Genomic DNA, 22009 nt, shown 5'->3' on the forward strand with positions numbered 1-22009 from the left:
TTAAATCAGGATCTAAATGAGACCCATCAAGTATCGACTGTCGGCTTTCTTAAACCTTGTCCAGGTAATTTTGCAACTCGAGAGCCATATGGTCAAATGAAATCAACAAAGCCAAGTCAAGATAAGAGTGAAAGGTAGGGAACACCTGGTTTTCTGGACTGTTGAACAATGGACATGATCCAAATCTATGTCTCAGCCAAAGGGCTCATGACCGCCAGGCTGGCGTTAAGGGTCCCTAATGACCTGCAGTGTCCCCACGTCCAAGGTCAGGTGCCACTCACCAGCCCTAGCTGAGTCTGCTATAGTACAGAGATGACTATTAGAACTGTTGTTTTTAGCACTAATGTCTTTGTTTGCTTATTTGTTGTTTGAGTCACTCACTAGCAATAGGAATTGTCATCTAAAAGTTCTTTGCCTACATGGAGGCATCAAGGTACCAGGGTGTTAATTTTCATTGTGCAGAGAGTCACTAGATGACTGTTTCTTAGCTATGCAAAAACAACATAGTGAGGGCTGCCAGAACCTTCCTGGGCCTGACATTGGCCATCCCTTCTGTACCTCTGTGGTACTCAGAAGCCTGCTGGGCAGGAGGGGTCATTTGCAAAAGTGCCGAGGGGTCATCTGAGAAGAAATCTTCAAATTAAACGTTTTAAGGCCCTCTCTGTGCCACTTGAAGGAGGAAGGAGGAGGCTGAGCTGGAGGCTGCAGAGCCTACAAGGGAAATGCTGCTGTCTGGCTCCGGCAGGACGGATGATAATCAGACGCTGCTGGCAGAAACAGGCCCTCCATGGCAACTTCTGCCACTCCAGCCTTCCCTTTGGCGCATTCATCAATTATATGTATGCACACCAAATATTTTTGAGGGTTTTTACATGTTACATATATTACATGCTGTTAAGTGCTAGAGACACAGAAATCAAAAACCTCGGCAGGAGTCCATGCCTTCTCGTCATGGGAAACACAGTGGACGAGATAAACAGATACAAGTGAACAGTACATCAGAAGCTCATCCACACGGAGGGGAAAAAGAGGTAAGGGAAGACTTGAAAGTGATGGAGAGGGGGGCATGTTAGCATAATTAACAAGGTGACCATAGATAGCTTCATTCAGAAGATGGCATTTGGCTGAAGGAAGCTGAGAAGTGATCTATCTGCATTTCCAAGGGTGCTCAAGGGGTGATTCTGTCCTCCACTCTTTTAAAAACAAAATTCATATTTTATTTACATTGAAATAAATTATACAAAATTCTCTTCACCAAAAATAACAGAAATATTTTCTGTATTATTTCTAGATAAACCCACAAAACATTGATTTTGTAGGTTTTCCAGGTTTTGCTTATAAATCAAGATGAGGCAATAGATAGTCATGGAAAAAGAAGGCGGCAGACAAGGCAGTTGCCTGTATGATGGCCTCTAATTCCGTACTGACCATGGAGCGGAAGTGTTCAACATTTACCTGTTAGGCAGCTTATGAAGATGTAGGCTCAACAAAGGAATGTAAACAGCAATAACCAGATGTGGAATATAATGGCAAGCTTCTCCATTCAAAGTTTAACTGTAACCTCTTCTTTTAAGTTCATTTTATAAAGACAGAATCTACACTGAAATCTGGTGAGCTCCTAAGCTTCTGTCTGGTAATTCCCCTAACTGTCCACTACAGATTTCAATAACACACTTAAAACCCCTACTAATTACAGGTCAGGGATGGGCTTCACCATAACGTTTTATAAAATGCATTCCTTTCTCCTACATCACCTCAAAATTCCTTTTTTCAAAAGTTGACAACCCAGTACCTGAAAGGGGATCCACAGTACCAGTAAGTGTGCTGCCTAAAATGACTTAACTAAAACAAATCCACAGTGCCACCAGCAGAGGTAGCATGGTGTTTCCAGTGCTGTCCTCTTGAGCCCCTCAAGCCCGGGCTCAACTGCACTGACACTCTGGACCCCTCTCTGATCCAGGCTGGCACTGTGTCTTCAGCTACCTTTATGCCCACCCCTTTATTCTCTGCACTGTGGACCTTGCTTCTCCCTGCACCTACCTGGTATCACGCGTGTCCCTTCCCTCTCTCCCCACCCCTAAAGGCACTGTCCAGACCTACAAATCCCAGTTGGGAGGAAAGTGGCCATGATGGACAGCTTATTAATAAGAATGACTAACATGGAGTGACATGTTGCCCACCAGCTAGCATGGCCAGCACACACGGCATCTGTTGCCCAGTGTTTGCCAAGAGCCCATGCCCCAGGCACATCATCTTCTCTACAGACAGAGCCACAACCCGCTCGCTGGCCCCTGTGTTTCTGCTCGTTTCTTTCCCCTACTCCATCCCACCACACAACCATCAGCGAGTTCCTTCTTAAACCTAAGTCAGATCATATGGCTCTGATTACTCAAAGGTTCCGGCAGTGTGTTATCACACATGGTCCAAAGCTTGACCTTGTGGCTGCTCGGGTCTACTCTGGCTCCAGACCTTACTTTTACCCTATCTGACCTTACCCCCTCTGCTCTCGCTCCTTGTTCATTCTCCTGCTCTGTCTTCCTTGAGACAGTGGCCTCTGCCTGTGACACCTCTACCCCACCTCGCAGCCTTGTCTGGTCCTTCAGATCCCAGCCAAATACCCGCCCAATGAGGAATTTCTCACCACTCTGCTTTCAGCCACCCACTAACTCACCAGTATTGCTTCATACTTTTCATTATTATTTCTGGATGCACCTTGTTTTCTTTTTTTAACTTTTAAATGTAAATGGCATTATTCAGAGCCGTCTTCCCACCTCCTAGAGGAGTGTGTGTATCTGATTTTAAGAGCTCAGCACACGTTTGGTGGATGAATGGATGGATGAATGGATGGATGAATAAATGAATGAATGAGATAATTTAATTGTCACAACAAACCCCAAGGTCCGTTTCAGGGGATAACCTACTAGAAATCCCTGGGGAGTTTGGCAAGAATACTGGCACCTGAGCACAAACCCACCCCGGGTGAGCATGGGCCCCCTGGTTCACCCTAATGTGTGACCTTCTTCAGTGACATTTGGCAGAGGGAAAGCTGCAGCACAGGGCTCACTGGTCAGAGGGTCACTGATGCTCATACCTGTGGGATGCCGGGTCACTCTCAGAGCCGCTGGGCCTCTCTGGGCTGGCCCTGTAAGAGGGAAGTTGTGATCTGAAGATGGGCTCCTGGCCTTGCTCGTGATCAGAGTTGAACTGGTTGGCAGCTGGACAGTCCAAAGAAATCCAGGGACAAAAAAGGAGCTCCTTTGAAAATACGCTGAGGCCACTGCAGCCTACAGCCGTATTCTGGGTTCTGGAGTTCCGGGAAGGCCAAGTGGTCCGGGAGAAGAATGGGCCATTGTTGAGTCACAGAGGCCCTGCCAGGCAGCCCCCTGCAGAGATGAGCCACACACACACACACACACACACTTGCGTGTGTGCGTGTGCAGAGCTGAAGTTTTATAGAAGTCAAAAACAGGCATGGCCTGGACTCAGGGTTTGAAGCCCTAACTCTATTCTAAGTAGTGTAGCCCTGAATACATATTACTCACTCTGTCTGAGGCATTTCCTGTCATGCACAATGGTACACAACTCAGACGTGGGGTAAGATTAAACAAGACAAGCAACGAAGTACCAGGGCATGCCTTCTCCCCGCTGTGCCATGGCCTCCCGCTTAGTGCTGGTGTGGTTTTTTTCCTTTTTTTAGTGCTGGTGATCAAACCCAGGGCCTCTCACATGCTAAGCCAGTGCTCTACCACTCACACGTCCAGCCCTCTGAGTGCTCTTGGCTTGCTCTGCTCCAGCCACACTGACCTCTTCGCCAGTCCTCAAATGTAACAATCACGTGCCTGCCTCAGGGCCTTTACCCTTGCAGTTCCCCTGCCAGAAGCTCTTCACCCAGGGATACTCAAAGTTCACACTTTCAGATCCTTGAAGTGTTTTCTCACATGTCACGGTCCCACTGGCCTTTTCCCGACCACTTTGTCTAAAATAACAACCCCATGCACCTTTCAGCAACTCAGAGACTCCTCATTTTCTTTCCAGCTCTTATTTTTCTTCATAGCATTAATCACCTTCTAAATTGCATATCGTTTCCTTTGCCCAGCAGATAAGAGGTATGCAATAAACATTTGTTGGATGAATAAGTAAAAGCCCGTTGATATGTTTAACCTCATAGTTATTATGGTCAGAGGTTGCAAGGGCAGCTCTGCACTGGCCTGTGCTCTCGAGAGCTGTGGCAGAGGGTGGACACTGCGCTCAGGCTGCCTGCGGAACGGAAAAGCAGCCCACCCGCCTGAGAGCAAGGATTGGATCCTTCTCAACGAGACTGCCACTCAGGGCCAATGTCACCGTGGCCGGGCTTGGTGGAAATGAAAGAAGCTGCTGTGTGGAAGTGAGTCAGGGTCACAGGGGAACCTGACACAGTAAGGGACAAACAGCCTGTGGAATGTTGATAGTGGCTTCCTGAGCTTCAGGTAGAGGCTGTACCTATCTCCCCTCCTCCACTGGGGGTTACTCTGAGGACTGAGTAAACCTGCTGTTCCTACAGGTGCTGGTGACTGGGATTTCACCCAGCTTGGATTAAGCCTGAAGAGAAAAAAACAACCATATGTGCACTTTGTACCCAGAGTATTAGAAATGAACTTGTAACCTGTTACTCATGGACAGTTTCACCACAAGGTGTGGCAATAAAAAATGTTGAGTAAATATTAGGAATTTAGTATTCATCGATTCAACAAATATTTATGGAGCTCTTCCAATGCAGCAGCTACTTTCTAAGTGCTGAGATACAGTGGTGCAGAAGATGTAAAATCTATGCCCTCTTGGAGCTCAGGTATGTGCACACACGTGTGTGTGTGTGTGTGTGTGTGTGTGTGTGTGAAAACTTTGGTAGCCTGACACTGTCCACTAGTGTCACTAGAGACCCTGGCTGGCAAACACGCTATGTTGGGATATTTTTGGCTGCTGTTCTCAGAGACACAGTGTCCCAGCTGCGCACAGTGAGCCAGGACCTCGGAGTATAAACAAGGGGCCAGGGGTGCTGGGTAGGATGAGTAGGAGCCAAGAGCAGAAGAAATGGCAGGAAACCACATGGGGGCCTGGAGGCTTTGTTGGGAATTCAGCTGACTGCGAGAAAGAGGAGCTGCAAGACACCTTTTACTTATTTTTAAACAGCCTTATTTAGACAGTATACAGTTAGCAGTAGTGTTAGTAAATTTACAGTGTTGCAGGGCCATGGCCGCCATCATCATTCAAGGACATTCCTGGTGGCTTTGGCAGTCACTCCCTGTCCTCATAGCCAAGGTCACCACTCATGCGTTTTCCATGTACTGGCAAGTGTTGAGTGGCAGAAAGACAGGACTCGCTTATTTATTATCACTGGTGTATCTTTTCTGTCGAAACAGAATAAAGTTCCAGTTCTCTTTGCAAATTAGCTGATGATTAAAATTCTCAGGGGCCACATTATCCACCAGTTCAGAGGGCCCCCCAGTTCCTGGAGCAGAGTGGCATCTGGCAGGCACCGTGAGCCCTGGGACAAACTTGGCAAGGAGTGGCTCCTGTTGACCCGCAAATCCTGGCCAGTTGAAAGCTGAAGACTTGGAGTCCTTGCTGACTTGGGACTCTGCCCTCTCTTGCTTGTGGTGGGGCCGAAGTTCCCTGTGGGAGGCTGATTCTGCAATTTGGATCCTGAGGAAAGAAATAACTACAGGCTTGCAGGCTGAAAGAAGCAGAACACCTTTTCTATGTCCTAGGCGCAAGAACAAGGTAATTGGGCAAGTCCTTCAGAAGCAAGTGGCAGCTGCCCCTGGGATCTCTGCTGACTAAGCCAGGAAGAGGCTTGGTGTGAAATGGCCTGTGGAAACTACTGAGAATAGAGTGGGGCTGGGGATTCTAACAGGTCACCTGTCAAGAAATTCAGGGGCAGAACCCTGGGAGGCTGAGGCAAGAGGGTCACAAGTTTGAGCACAGCCTAAACAACTCAGCAAGACCCTGTCTCAGAAAATAATAATAAAAAGGGCTGGGATGTAGTTTAGTGTAAAGACCCTGGGTTCAATCCCCAGTACGAAATAAAGAAAAGAAGGAAGGAGGGAGGGAGGGAAGAAGGAAAGAAATGGGGGAGGGAAGGGGGAATCAGGACAGAGTTTAAGAGAGAGGGTGTGTGAGGGAGGGATCCAGGCCCAGGGTTGGTGCCACAGCAGAGCTTGGGGCCTATACTTTTCTAGGAAGATGAGTCTCAGAAGTCCTTTTCCCCTCAAGCTTCCTTTCTTTACTTGTAAAATGAAGCAATTGGCATTCACAGCAGAAAGCTGTCATATGGATTTAATGAAATAATGTTCATAGGGTACATTTTATGTTCATGGCAGAGAGTAAGCTTCCTAGAGACCATGGTTGTGATGCGATTTTCTTTTTATGTGACCTTGTTATTATTATTATTCCTATATTCTGCTTACATTATTACTGAGAGTAACTTGGCAGGGGGACTTAAACTGGGAACACAACCCCTAGCTAAGCTGCTATTTCTCAAATTTTATTGTGTATGCAGTGGCTCTGGAGACCCTGTTGATGTGCAGATTCTAATTCCACAGAGAAGGGTGGGAGCTGAGGCTTTGTTACAAGCTCTGGGTGCTGCTGCTACTGTTGGTACAAGGACCATGCTTTGAACAACAAGACACTAAAATAGCCCTGGGGAGTACCAAGGCCACTACCCACCTGTGACTCCCAGGCATTCCAAATGCAGCTGGTCCAAACTGAGTAGTGCTTGTAAGTGTGACAGTCACACTGGATTTTGAGGGTCTACTCCAAATATATATATATATATATATATATATATATATATATATATATCTTTAATAATTTTTCATACTGATTCCATGTTGAAATGATATTCTCAGTGCACTTAGTTTAATAAGATGTAGTGTTATAATTGATACTGCTTGTTTCTCTTTTCTTCATAAGAATATCCCCATGTGGAGCCTGAGGAGTTCCCCCAAAGAGAAAACAGGGCCCTCAACTCAGTCCATCGAATAGGTTCTGAACTCATGCCACCAAGAAAGAATTCCAGGACCCAACAGTCCAAACCATAAGGCAGAGTTATTGGCCAAGTTAGAAAACAAGGAAGAATAAAAAGAACTTCTTCTTGAATAGCTGAAAGGGGATCACTCTGATTCCAGGTTCTGACCAGCCCGCTCACAAAATCAGAAGGCCAGCTTTGAAAGATTAGCTGAGGTAGTCAGGGTCCAGTAAATCCTTCTCTCAGTTCTAGTTTCACGGCTCCAGAGAGAGCCTTGTGGCTTGAGGGACAATTCAGGTACATGGAGATGATCGTCCTTGCTCAGGAGGAGCAACCTCTGTTCCTTTGTGGGGTAACTGCACCTGCACTGGGGAGGTGATGCTATCATAGAATGGTCTCCAAGGCTCTGCTGTGTCCTGAAGCTGAGACAACTGTAGGTTGGAGGCATCCATGTGTCTCTCCAGCGCGGTCTGGAACTGGATGCTGTGGAAGCTGGCAGTGGGTGTCTGAGGAAACCCTGAAAATTATTTTAGCACCTCTATCTTGGTGTCCATGGTCTTGAAGGAGAATGAGCTAGACTAGGTAAATTCAGGGCTAACAAACCTTGTTTTACCAACTTTTCCTAAATGACTAACATCCCTGCATACAGAGCTGAGCAGGAATCTGACCCAGAGTTTCAAACTAAAAAAGGAGCCCAAAACAACTGAGTTGCCTTGCCTCCTTCTGCCTATCTTTATTTCTTCTATCCTACCTCAAAAATACAGAGAATTCTTGGTTGCCTATGTGGTTCACCTTCTACTTTCCTGGGCAGTGCTGCCTGGGAACTTCAGCTTTGTCAGACCAGTTCAGGACTGGCAAAGGGATATTAGACAGAATAGCTGGTAGGAAGGACTTTGAATTACTCCCAACACAAAGAAATGATTAAAGTTTGAGATGATGGATATGCCAGTTACGTGATCAGGTCATCACACATTGTGTACATGTACTGAAATGGGACACTACACCCCATAAATATGTACAGTTATGTGTCAAATGTTTTAAATATATTTTTAAAGTTGTATTAATGCATCAGTGAAAAAATAATATTATTGGGATTGCCTGTGAAGGGCTGAAATTTGAGAAGGTAATGACCATAGGCCTGCAGAGATGCACTGGCAGCAAGAGGTGAGAGTTGTGGGCCTCAGGTTCAGAGGAGAGCAATGAGCAATGTCAAAAGTGGAACCAACACTGGAGGCCACCAGTGTGTTCTCCAAGACAACATGAGCTGAGGTGACTCTCAAGACTGGCCTCAGGCCTCTGTCCAGCTCCAAAGCCCAGATTTCAAGACAGTGGCTTCCCTCCTCTCTTTGGTGACAGGTAGGACCTACAACATGAGGCTGTGGCTGAGAGGCCTGGGCCTCCAGGTGCTGAGGAGCTTCCAGAAATTCTGTGGAGTCCACACGCAGGTGCCACCTCTTCCAGTCCCTCAGAAGATTCTGGACAGCTGGGAAGCCATCAGCTTGGGGAGGCAGCCGGTGCCTGAGTACTTCAACTTTGCCCATGACGTGCTCGACATGTGGACTCAGCTGGAAAAGGTGACCCCTATCCTGTCCTTGTGTCCATCCTGGGCATACGAGGTTGCCCTCAACTACTCCCATGAGATTTAAGGGCTACTAGGATAGTTTGATTTGAACATTTTGAGCTAGAACTTGCCACTACTGAAATTTTAAATTGTTAGCATTTAAGCCTCAGGAAGAAAATTGTGAACAAGTATTTCAAGCCACAAGCCTCCTTGCCTAATTCCTGAGAGGTCTCGCATCCCTGAGCCCAAAATCATACTCTGATTACTTCCCCACTCATCTGATCAAGAGCAGGAGGAAATTCTGATTTGCTGTTATTCTAGCTTTAGTATTTCTCTCACCCCCATTGACTTTCCTTCTAAACAAGAAGCTCTGGTTCAAAGTTTTTCACAGATCATAGTGGATACACAGATTTTAGTTAACATAATCTCAATTTCTTCATGTGCCTTTCTGCATATGCTTCCCTCTTTATTTTCTCTTCAGATATGATTGTCATGATTTTCTGTTTTATATTTAATGTTATATGATACATTTTCACTGCTAATAAGGGAATAGAATTTTTTATTTCAAAGAAATTTACTTATGTTGATTTTAAGACAAACTTGTTCAAAGAAAAAAAATGAGGTCAATACTACATTAGGAGGTATAGTAAGATTTAGGAAAGCGGTATGAGGATGAGTGAGGCCTACTAGCAGACTTTGCAGCCTGACAGACAGTGTTCAGCCATGTACCTGAAGTGTGAATTTGGACAACTTGACCTCTGTTTTCTCATGTGCAAAATGAGCATCATATGCATAGTGAGGCCCTTTCTCAAAAAGACAAAAAAAAAATGAGAGTCATACCATATGCTACTCAGAGTTGTGAGTTCAGTGGGAAGTGGATGTAAGAGATGGAGAGAGAATTCCCCTTTCTTAATTGTCTACAAATCTAAGTTCTTTTTTAAGAAAATTTTTTTGCCATACTAATGGACAGCCTTAGAGGACTTCTAATGATAAAGACAAACAAGAAGGATTAAGTCAGCAGAAAAATGGTAGAATTAGGTCCTTTCAACAGCCCTTCTTCAAAAAAGTAATGACAATAACCCCAGAAAAGTTGTGAGAATCAACTTTTCAGAATTCTGGAAACTAACCAGAGATTGTGGGAATCAAGGGAATGTTCATTAAAAGAGCTGAATGAATCCCAGTAAAAATACAGCAAGTCTGTGATATTTTAACCTGTGATATTTTATGTCCTAGTTCCAACCCCCACTTCCCAGATGTTGTGGCAAAACTGTGTCTGGGAAAGGAATGACACCCAAGGAAGTCACGAGGCAGTAAACAGCTTTATTTTACACCAGTGGTCCTGGCTAGAATAACTTCAAACAAAAGCCAGGCAGTGAGTGTCTGTGAGCCAGTATTTTTATATGAGGCATAATCAGGGGTTACAAAGGTGGGGTAGGACAGCCTGGCAGTTCTGATTAGCTAGCAGGGTGAGGTCATTGGTTACAGGGCTAGACTAATGGCCACCAGTTACAAGACTAGATTAATGACCACAAATCTTGGTACAATCAAGTATCCTGAGTGTTTGGCTATGCTCTTGTGGTTATGGGGGTCAAGAAAGCAATTATAGAGCTAGGCAGCTTCAGAGAGAACAACGTTTTAAAAAGAACAACTTTTCCTTGTAGTTTTTCCCTTTCATTTCCCCCTCTTGTCATTACTCAGAAAAATATTTTTCAACGTTGCTTCTATCTAAAGCTGCATAAGAAGGAGTAGCCCTTAAGGCCATTTGGAAATGTATTCTGTTTATCCATTCTGAAACAAATCAATTGAGTAATGCAATTAATCAGGCAGGGTCCTATCAGGAGAACTAACATAAGGGCTGTCAGGAGACCCCAGAAGTGGTCCTAGCCATGATCTCAAGTGAAATATGTCCCGGCCGGCGGGTACAGTCAGCCTGAACCCTAGAAGGGGAGTGGGGATTATAAAGGGACAAGAGACACGAAGAATGGAGGCAAGACAGGATTCTGATCAAGCCTCTTTTATTGGCGGGGAGTGTTGCGAATATATAGGGCGCGGGGAAATATGGAAGTTCTTAAGGCGGGAGTAACCAAGTAACCCGACAAGGGCGGGAGTAGCTAGGCAACGGTGGGCAGTCCTGACTTAAAGGGAAAGGTGCGTCTCTTTAGAGAAGTAGGCAGGATAACAGAAACTTAATGCTTAAGACGGCTACTAATACACAGTGGACGTTAGCTACAGTCTCCTACAGAGATAGACCTTGGAACCATCCCTGTTTCTGATTTCATTCTTTGACCTGGTTATCTAATCTCTCTTGCAATTGTTTCAGACCTTCAGACTATTCCAGACTTATTAGCATAGAAACAGCATTGTTCTAAGGTATTACAAATTCCTCCTTGTTGTAGAAAGACTAAATCTAAGCCTCTCATAATTTGGAGGACAACTTCAGCAAGAGAGTCTATGGGGTCCTGTAACAATGACATTATATCATGCAAACCTTGAAGTTCCTGGTCAGTGTCCTCAGCTAATTGATTTAATCCCACTTTCTCAGTGACTAGAGCAGTTGTTCCCAGCCCAACCAAAGTGAATCCCAACCAGGACTGGGATTGCCTGGATGGCCTTCTTAAACCTGTGAAAGACCATCAGGATTAGGACACTTATTCCTTCCTCTCTGTTACAGGCTTGGACTTGTGGTAAAATGATAACAAGGGCACAGGCACCTATTTGGATACTGTCCAGAGATATTTTTACCCCATCAGGACAGGAGAAATGGGTATTGTCAGGTGCAGTAAGGCTCCCACCATGGTGACAGATGGCCCAAACATATGGAGGCATGGCAGAGATACCAGGTGGGAAGACACATTACATTTCCATAAACAGGTAGAGAAGCCAAAACAGGAGCTGAGTTTTATATTTCTGTGAGCTTCTTTGAGAACACATATATGTGGAAACTCCACAGTAAAATGGAGGTACAGACCTAAGACAAAGCCAACAATCAGAAGCAACATCTGGAGAGCTAAAGTTCAGGACATTATGAGCAGACTGTAGTATATGTTCCATGTCCAGGGGAATGAGGACTGCCTCTTCTTTTTTCATTTTCATCAGTCTTTACTAGGCCAAACTCGACAGGGTCTTGGGTTGGGTCTATTTGATTTCCCTTGGTTAAACTGAACAGTCAAAATCTAAACCCCAGCATTAAGTGCAGGCACATTAGTAACAACAAACATTTTTTTAGTTATAACTAATAGCCCTGAGCTTTATCTAAATGGGAAAGGCGATTTAAAACAGCAAGTCAGATCAACAAAACCATGTACAGAGTAAGGACAAGAGCCTTACTGGTTGTCCTCCACCCTTCTGGGGCAACTATCCCCAAGGCCAAGGCAAAGGTTACAATCAGTAAGAAGATAGGGAGCAATAACCAAGTTGGATAGCACAGTGTTAAGTACATATGGAAATGTATTCTGTTTATCCATTCTGAAACAAATCAATTGAGTAATGCAAATAGTAAATAGTCACACTTGCAGGAGGGAATGGGTAAATAGTCACACTTGGAATCCCATGAACATTCTCCTCCAAGCTTCAGCCCTGTGTTGACCTGTCAGCATCCAGAGCAACAGGAGGAAGACAGAGAGTGCAGTGTCTCTTCAGCACTATTTTAAGGGAAGTTGACTCATCTGGATAGACTTTCCAGCAGTTGTCTGGGTGGGCCTTTGGACCCAAGAGTGTTGGATCTATGGCTGAATTTCTGATACCCTGACAGCTGGTGGGGGTTTAAGACCAGGTTGGGGCTCAGTCCTTTACAGTGGATAATGACAACCTTCTTTGACTTTCAAATTGCAGTCGGGGTTGAGAGATTTCATCCTTGTTTTTAATTTGTTTTCCTTCCACGATGAGAAGTCCATGTCCTTTGTACAGCATTCTGTGGGCATGAACAGTGGCAAACACATACCTGAAGTCAGTATAAATGTTTACTTTCTTTCCTTTTGCACAGTTAACAGCTTGTGTGAAGGTCCATAATTTAGCTCCTTGAGCAGACCAGTTTTGTGGAAGAGGTCCAGCTAGGAGCACTTCCTCCGTGGTAACAACAGCATATCCAGCCACACGTTTCAAATCTTTGACTGAGCTACTTCCATCTGTAAACAGGGCATACTCAGCATCAGACAAGGGCTCCATCTGTAGAATCTGGCTGGCTAGCAAAAGGCTCATCAGTCAAAGCTAGACAATTATGGTTGGGAGGAGGGGCAGAGAAACTCAGTGGGCAAAAAGGTAGCTGGGTTCAGAGGTTTATTCAATTGAAAAGTAAGTCAGGGATTTTCACAAAGCAGTCCTTGATATTGGAGTAACACAGCTATTTAAAAGCCAATGGTGTCCCTGTCTATTTAACAAGTCCAGAACAGCACATGGGACTTGAACTGTGAGATGTTGTCCTAGGTTCAACTTGTCAGCTTCTTTAATCAGAAGGATGGTAGCTACCAGTGCTGTCAGGCAGGGAGGCCAGCCCTTAGCCACAGGGTGAGTCTAGGCTCCTTGACCAGTATGAAATGGGCTTCTCTCCCAAGGGCTGATCTTTTGGGTCAGGACCCAAAAGATATACATACATATAGTATGTATCTTCATTCAACAACAAACAGGTTACAGAGCCAAGTCACATCAGGAATGCCTGGTGCTGGGGCTGTTGACAGCACTTGTTTTATGATCTGGAAAGATTCAGTTTGTTCTAAAGTCTAATCTAACAGCTCTCTTTCATTTTCTTTTCCTGTCAGTATGTCACATAAAGGCTTAGCCTTCTCAGCAAACCCCAGTATCTAAATTCAACACAAACCTGCAGTGCCAGGAATTCTCTAAGCTGTCTTTTATTTTCAGGCCTTGAAATGGAGCAAATGACTTCTTTTCTTTCTGGGCCTGTGTGCCCTTCCAGTAGGCTGATTTACTTGAACTGCAAATCATAATATCATCGACATACTGCATGAGAGTGCAATTAAAGTCTGCATGTGGAAATTGGGCTGGGTCAGCAGCTAGTGCCTCCCCAAAAAGTGTGGGGGAGTTTTTAAAACCTTGTGGTAAACTAGTCCAGATAAATTGCCCTTTTTCATCCCGTTTCTGGATCCTCCCTTTCAAAGGCAAATATGGGCTGGCTGACAGGTGTAACCTGTAGACAGAAGAAAGCATCTTTTAAATCCTAACAGGTGAACCAGGCACCATCAGGATGAAGCAGACCCAGGAGGGTATAAGGGTTGGGACCTGTCGAGTGCAGAGTTGTGATGGCTGAGTTGACTGCACAGAGGTCCTGCATTGGCCAGTAGTCCCCACTACACTTCCTCACTGGGAGGAGAGAAGTGTTCCAAGGTGACTGACAGTCTATCAGGAGTCCAAACTGTTTCAAGCAAGAGATATGGGGCTGGATGCCATGCCGAGTCTTCTGTGACATTAGGTTCTACTTAACAGCAATGGGGGTTGTATTGGAATAGAACTTGATCACCGAAGGGGCATGATTAATAGCAAGCCCTGGGAGTGAATTCTCTGCCCATATTTCTGGAAACAAGTCCCTCAAAACTTCAGGGTTATGATTACCAGGTATTTCAGGCTGATGTAGGTACCATTCTTCCTCTAAGGGGACAGTCAGAGTCAATATCAAGACTGGAACAATGGACCTAAGTATGAGGGAGGCTGCCTGGTTTGGAGGAAAAGAAATAGTTAGCTCCAACTTGGAAAGGAGGTCATGTCCCAGGAGAAGGATAGGACACTCAGGCATGTACAAGAATTCGTGTTTGATAAAGGGTCCACCAATCTTACAGGGCCTGCTTTGACAGAATTTCTTTATGGTGGGGCCTCCAATGGCGCTGATAACTTGAATTTTCTGGGAGACTAAGGGAGCAACAGGCTGAGTCACAGCTTAATGTTCAGCCGCATTGTCTACCATAAAAGTCATAGGTTTTCCCCGATTCGGCCAATGACTGTGGGCTCCTGGTGGCCCAGTCTAATAGAGCCTGGTCTGTCCTATTCATTGTGGTCATCAAAGAGGTTCAGGCTGAGGTGGCCCCAGATAATCAAGTTTCTTTGTGTCTTGTGGATGGAGGGGGCATTTATCTTTCCAGTGTCCAAACTGCTGGCAGTGAACACATTGGTCAGCTGCCACGGCATAAGATCTGCCACCTCTGCAGGCTGTGAGGCTTGAGGGGTCCCCTTATATCAGCTGCCGTGGTGGGGCTGGCCTTGGTGGGACACTTCAGGAGCAGGCTTTCCTAACACTGCAGCCAGGAGAGCAGCTTTCTGCTGGACTCTGTGATCTGCCTCACGTCATTTCTCCTTTTTTTCTTCCCTTTCTTGGTTTCCAAAGACCTTCTGATCCATCTGAAGTAAATGGGGAACGTTCATGCCAGCAAAACCATCAATCTTTTGGATTTTTCTTCTAATGTCAGAGGCTGACTGTGCAACAAAGAGAGCATTGACCATCTGTTGATTTTTCAGGAGCTTTGGGGTCAAAGAGCATATAGATCTGGTAGGCTTCACAGAGAATCTCATAAAATTTGGCTGGACTTTCACTGGGTTCCTGAGTAGCTTCAGTAACTTTTGACATGTTTGCTGACTTTTCACCTTCTTCTTTGAGTCCTGCAAGGACGGCAGTGTGGTATTGACCTAAGGCCCATAGCCTTCTGCCACTTTACAGTCCCAATTCAGACATGCTTGTGGAAGGACTGTGTTCACCCAAGCATCATGATCAACCACAGTGGGGGGGCTTTTGATTTTAACCAGGCTTGGGCCCCATCTAAAATATGGTGACATTCTTCAGTATTAAACAGAGTCAGAAGGAGTTGCTGACAGTCATCCCATGTTGGCAAGGGGGTACACAGGTGCGGAGCCAAGGTGGGAGAGTTCTTAACCCCTTATGGCAATTGAGTCCAAGTGAATTATTCTTGGAGAATAGGAGGCTGTGGTGCAGGAGACAGAACTAGCAGTGGTAGTGTCACAGCTGGCTGAGCAGCTTGGGGTTGATGAATGTAAGGCTGAGGCAGGTAGGACTCAAGGTCCTCAGGCAGAACAAGATAAAGTTTTTCTAGCTTGGGCTGAATCTGAGAGCCTCTCAGATGGCCTTCTGGGTTTGTTTTGATGAGTAGGATGGCTTTCTTGTCATGCAGGATACAGGTGCAGAGCCAAGGTGGGAGGCTCTCACATAGGTTGAGCCAGGAGTCAATATAAGTAAACTGCTTAGGATGGCCTCACTCATCAGGCTCCGTCACTTTGTTCCAGACTCGATGGACAATTTCAACATCAGGTATCCCTTCAGATGGCCAGTCGGGGCAAGGTTTGGCCATGTAATTTCACAAAAGGCATGGAGCTTCTGAGGTTTCATTTTCAGTCTGTAGTCATCAGGAAATCCTCTTTCAAAGTTTTTCAGGATACAATCAAAGACCATAGGTTTATTCTGCTTGCACCCATTCTGTCTCCCTATGGTGTATGTTATGTACCCTTGAACAAGGGCACAACAGACAAAGGGTGGGTGCTCCTCAAACAAGGAACCAAGCACTCGTCAGTTCTGGCCACTCCCCTCATGGGCACATGAGTCCATCTGGCAGTTGGTGCACTCGTGTAAACCCCAAGCCTCACCAGACCCCCATTACAGAGGGCAAGTCATCTTTTAGCCATAAGACACGACTAAGAACCACGGAAATCTGATCCATTCAAGCTCCATAGCTATGAGGTCCCAGAGGGGCTTTCACCATGGAGCACAAACAGAATGGTCTACTGCTTTCACTTTCCATTACAAACACTCACAATCATTCAGCAGGCACTCAGAGGTTAAACAATGCAACCCCCTTCCTTTAGAGTGACCTTGACTAACAAGAGGCGATCAAGTTTTTCTTCTGCTCAAACTGGGCAGGACTGACAGTTTGACTGACTGGAGTGCTCCTGGGGGTCATACCTTATCTTATGTCCTGACCTGATTGCATCTTTTCCCCTTCTTTTGGGTCTGATGGGGGCCATTAGTGCTGAGCAGGGGCCTCCGGTCTAAGCCTCTGAGGGGACTCCAAGAAAATCTGAAGGGTGTGCCTTCCCATCAAGGAGTCTGGAGAGCTCACTGCTCCAACCACCAAGCTCCAGCCAGTGGCCTAAGCAGCCAACGTGGCTTTCCTAGTCAGGAAACCAAGAATACTGCAGCAAAACTGAGTCTGGAAAAGGAACGACACCAAAGGAAGTCAGAAGGCAGTAAACAGCTTTATTTTACACCAGTGGTCCCGGCTGGAATAACTTCAAACAAAAGCCAGGCAGTGAGCATTTGTGAGTCAGCATTTTTATATAAGGCATAATCAGGGGTTACAAAGGTGGGCTGGAAAGCCTGGCAGTTCTGATTAGCTAGCAGGGTGAGGTCACTTGTTACAGGGCTAGACTAATGGCCATCAGTTACAAGACCAGATTAATGACCATAAAGCTTGGTACAATCAAGTATCCTGAATGTTTGGCTATGCTCAAGTGGTTATGGGGGTCAAGAAAGCAATTACAGAGCTAGGCAGCTTCAGAGAGAACAAAGTTTTAAAAAGCACAAAGTTTTTATAAAGAAAAACTTTATACAGTTTTTCCCTTTCACAGATACTTGGTAGAATTGGAAAATAGTAGTCCTCATTCCCAGTGTAGCCTGGGAGCTATAGAAGAAGCAGAAAAGAATCAGGTCCTTTTTAAAACTTTATTTCCAAAGAATTATCATTGTTTGATCTGTCTGCTGGTTTTTGTAAGACCCTGTTTTCAAGCCTTTCTCTATGTGACCTGACTCAGAATTCATCCAGTGAGAAAGCCTTTTCCTTAGGGGCCATTTGCCAAAAACAATTACAGGCAAGGGTTCTTCATTTGTGGTTGAATAAAGTGGGCGACAGTTGGAGCAAATAACAGACCAGACTAACCAAAGAGCTAAGAAACAAACAAACAAACAAAAAACCTAGGAAATGAGATGCTTATAGGAACTTTGTATGTCTTTTTTTTTTTTGAGGATTGAACTACTCAATAATTGCATCCTCTTAAAAGTTGAATACATTTCAAAAGCTGGTTTATAAATCATTAACCAAGGTTGCTCTGGTAAAAGTTCAAACAGATATAAAAGTGCTATAGCATAGGAAATAATTTACTTTGAAAAAATTTTGTACATTTGACATTTTAAAAGATTGTCATTTAGATCAACTGCAAGCTTTTTGTATTCAACAAGGCAACTCAATCCTGGATTGAAAGGGGCAGAGGAACTCTGAGACTGAATGACACAGCAAGCAGTGACTGTGGGACATTACAGTCAAGATTAAGTAAGGAATCATTTTGTAAAGCAAGCCGTAATTTCTCAGGGTAAAATTGCTAATACAGGTACATATCACTTTCTGGACACATGTTGTAAAACACACCAATAAATCAGACTGTGGAAAACAATATTATTTTCAATGTACCCTAGAGGCTTATCTTTTCAAGGTGACTGTCCTGCCAGACTTTATGGGTTCTAGTTCTGGTTCCACCACTAACTAGTGACATTGGAAAAGTGACCTAACCTCTTTCTGCCCTAGTTGTATCAGCTTAAAAAGGGGATAACTGTAGTTTGTAAGTTCTGAACAATTGTGAGAATTCAACGAGATACTATGTAAAGCACCTATGTTGAAGCCCAGAATAATCTCAATATTAGTAGAAGGAATATGCTACAAATCATCTTGCAAAGTGAAGTTTTTCCAAAAGAAAATACTTAAGGAACTTTAAAAATCTCCTAACGAATTACTGGAAATCTCAAAAGCAAACCACCCCAGTAGTTTGTATATCCACTGGAGATACTTTGTGTATCCACACTGGAGAAAACTCTAAACTCTCGCTTCTGGCTGACCTGGAGATTCTGATCAGCAAGAGGTTATGGCTAAGGCAGAATTGCTACTTTGTACAGTCTTGCTTTGTAGGATAATGGAAATGTTTTGAGTTAGATAGTGGGCATTGCACAGTGGCATGTGCCTGTAATCCCAGCACTCTGAGAGGCTGAGGCAGGAGAATCACAAGTTCAAGCCCACTCTGAGTATATTTATAGAAGAGGGGATGTAGTTCAGTATAAAGGCCCTAAGTTCAATCTAGAAACACAGAGAGAGAGAGAGAGAGAGACAGAGAGAGACAGAGAGAGAGAGAGAGACAGAGAGACAGAGACAGAGACAGAGACACAGAGAGACAGAGACAGACAGAGAGAGACAGAGAGACAGAGAGACAGAGACAGAGAGACAGAGAGAGACGTAACAGTTATACAATCTTGATGGAATATACTAAAAACCAGTGAGCTGTACATTTTAAAGTGCATTTTTATGTTAAGTGAGTGTAACAGTGACAGAAAGGGGCAGATATAAGACAGTATAAAGAATACACACCTTTTGCATTAAAAAGCTGTTATGGAAAAATGTGCTTATGCTTGCCTAAACACTACAAAGATTTCCAAGAAACTAACACAGTTGGTCACTGCTGAGGCCGGAGAAGGTGGGAACAGGGTGAACTGCACGGGGAATGGGGCACACCTTCTCAGGGCATAGTTTTCTGTAGCATCTGCATTATTGAACTCTACAAATATACTACACATATGAACTATAGCAGAAGATAAAATTATTTTTTACAAAAAGGAAACAAAATCCCTCCCTCAGTGGCTTCTATTTCTCTTCTGCCTGCACAACTGTCTAGACCGGGCAACGGCCCTCATGTCCTGCATTCTGGTGGGTGGATGGCAAAGGAGCAGAGGTCAAGTGGAGCTTTGAGGAGCTGGGGAAGCAGTCCAGGAAAGCGGCCAATGTTCTGGGGGACGCTTGCAGCCTGCAGCCTGGGGACAGAATGATGCTGGTGCTCCCACGACTCCCGGAATGGTGGCTGGTCAGTGTGGCCTGCATGCGCACAGGTCAGTAGCAGGGCTGGGTCTCCCAGTCAGGGCTGACACTACCTGCCAGAGCTTGGCAGTTTCCACAAGGGTGGGGAGATGGATCAAAGTGAATCCTATGTGGTTTGTTTGCTTCCCCTTTGCCTAACAATCACAAACTTGATTCCAGACAACACTGGAACAGATAAAAAGCAGCCCCACTCAGTGAGATCCAAAGCACAAGGGGCTCCCGCAGTTTTCTTGAGCTGTTGCTAAGTGTTAGCCGCCATGTTAAGTGATCTGCATGACCGAAACTTCCCTTTGGAGTGTTATATTTTATGTTATGTAGATTTCCCCAGTTCCTCTGTTTATACAAGTTCATCCATTTCTATGCTGACCAAACAAAATAACCCAAAACCACGACCCATGTTATTGCATAGTCTCTCCCTGTTAGAAGACACCCAAGCTGATGCCCTTGAAGTCCCACGTCCCATGTTCTCCTTAGACATACTTGTCACCTCTCTTCTAGACTATGTTGTCTGATTTATTTCTCCTGCTAACAGCCCTTGCTGTCTCCTGGCTGCTTGGGCTCCAAACTAGAACACAGTTCCCAAAGTACCACAAACAAATGAACAAGACTTCTACTGGAAATAACTAAACTGGAGAGGGAATGAAGACCAAAATCTTCATAATGGCCTTTAAATTCTGCAAATGTTTGGGAAGTAAAGCAAAGGGCAATAGGACTGATGTTATTTGAGATTGTTCCCTTCCTCTGCCTCCCGTCCTCACTGCTGGATGTAGGGAGTGATTAATGCTTCAGGACTTGTTTCTTCTCATCTGTGAAATGAGGATGTTAGACTCAAAGGAATGTTTACAACCCACATTCTCAGATACTTAAGGGTTTTTAAGTGTATGCTTAAAATATGTTCCTGATTTCTGCTCACTCCTTCCCTGTGGTAAAATCAGCTACCCTTAGAATGGCTCTGGTTAAAACAGTGTGGGTGCCTTGGTACCCCACCTGCCATACTCTCCCTATATTCCCCCTATACCACAAGCAACCACACCCAACACATCATTGTCACATTTTGTTTGAAATTTATGGAAAACCACTAAACTAGGTAATCTCTAAGGTAACATAATACCATCACGATCATAGATTCTTGGGTTTACCACTGCTTGTCTTCATAATTCCCTTTATGACATAATAGTTATGTGAACTTGGGCAAATATAAGTTTTTTAATCTATCTAATGAGTGTCATAATAGAATTCACTTCCCAGGGTTGTGAAAATTAAATAAAATAATGCATGTAAGGTTCTTAGTGCATGTTAGTGCTCCATAAATATTTTCTTCCTTTTGTTAGTATTATTATAGTCATCTATTCCAGCCCTGTCCGGCCCCTGCCTGCTTCTGTGCCTGGCCTCTGCTCTGGGGTCTTCCTCTGCTATTCAGACAACACCCCCTCTGTGTGATTTCAGGGGTTGTCATGATTCCGGGTGTCTCCCAGCTGACAGAGAAGGACCTCAAGTACCGGTTGCAGGTGTCCAGGGCCAAGTCCATTATCACCAGTGACTCTCTCGCTCCGCACGTGGATGCCATCAGCTCCGAATGCCCCACCCTACAGACCAAGCTATTGGTGTCAGACACCAGTCGCCCAGGCTGGTTGAACTTCAGGGAACTGCTGCAGTGAGTCAAGGCTGTGCAAGAGAATAACAAGGAAATAAAGTCAGGCATTTTCCCTTTAAGCAACAAAGCATGAAATGAATTGCTAGCTATCTTTGAAGACAGTGACTCAGGGAGAAGCACTCACTGTGGAAGCCAGATTGACCTGAGACATAGTCCTTGTGACCACTTTAATGTTCAGGTTCACTCATTCAGTCAGCACTAGATGTGTCCCTGGCTTTTCTGAACCCCACTTCCCTCTAGGTTGGTGGCATTAGTTATTACAGTCGGGTTATCTGATATAACCCATATGCTACCTTTAGTACCTAGCAAGTGGTCAATAATAAAATAGCCGCCATGTACTGAGTGCTTAGTGTATGCTAGGCACAATGCTGAGTAAGCATTCGCCTACTTTCATCCATGCAGGAGAGTTTTACTTCATTAAATGGCAAGCACTGTGTGTGGTTTTCCCAACCATAATGAATAAAACACACTATCTTGGAGTGTCTAGAAAAAGCCTGGAAAAGAACTCCATGAAGTAGACAATCTAATCCCACCTTACAGATGAGGAAATAAACTTGAAACAGTGAAATGACTTGCCCAAGATACTAAAAAGAAGTCAAGTCAGGGGTGGAATGGGTCCAAAGCCACATTTGCCTTGAATCAAGGACCTGGGACATTGATACTTTCTCCCAAGCAAAGGCCAGAGTCCAAAAGGGACCCCTCAGAGTCCTGCGCTATAGAGTCATCAATGTGCATCCTACAGACCAGATTCCCCTGGGTGCTTCTCAAACATACATTCCAAGGGCCTACACCTGACCTACTTAATCAGACATATCTGAGCTGGGGCCCTGGGAATCTGTAGGTTTAAAATCAACCCATATGATTTAGATGAGCTGCAAGATTGGTCTAGATCCGCAGCCCTCAATTTTAGTTGTCATTACAAGAAACTG

General features: G+C 44.8%; 2 protein-coding genes across 3 annotated transcripts in view; one reads left to right on the top strand and one right to left on the bottom strand.

The window, feature by feature from the left end:
- Nucleotides 1-3309, bottom strand: part of Pdilt (protein disulfide isomerase-like, testis expressed) — a 38513-nt gene extending 35204 nt beyond the window's left edge. The window contains exon 1 of the mRNA XM_005391126.1: nt 3092-3309. The gene's annotated coding sequence lies outside the window, so the exon portion shown is untranslated. The remainder of the gene's footprint in view (nt 1-3091) is intronic.
- Nucleotides 3310-5330: 2021 nt separating this feature from the next.
- The window catches only part of Acsm5 (acyl-CoA synthetase medium-chain family member 5), a 28100-nt gene continuing 11421 nt past the window's right edge, over nt 5331-22009 (top strand). For both annotated transcript variants that reach the window (XM_005391127.2, XM_005391128.2), the window contains exons 1-4: nt 5331-5757; nt 8360-8577; nt 19227-19437; nt 20873-21080. In XM_005391127.2, coding sequence (XP_005391184.1) covers nt 8374-8577; nt 19227-19437; nt 20873-21080 — 623 coding nt within the window. In that variant the 5' untranslated portion in view covers nt 5331-5757; nt 8360-8373. The remainder of the gene's footprint in view (nt 5758-8359; nt 8578-19226; nt 19438-20872; nt 21081-22009) is intronic.

The sequence above is a fragment of the Chinchilla lanigera genome, unplaced genomic scaffold (genome assembly GCF_000276665.1).
Source record: "Chinchilla lanigera isolate Chin_1 unplaced genomic scaffold, ChiLan1.0 scaffold00041, whole genome shotgun sequence".
NCBI classification, from domain to species: Eukaryota; Metazoa; Chordata; class Mammalia; order Rodentia; family Chinchillidae; genus Chinchilla; species Chinchilla lanigera.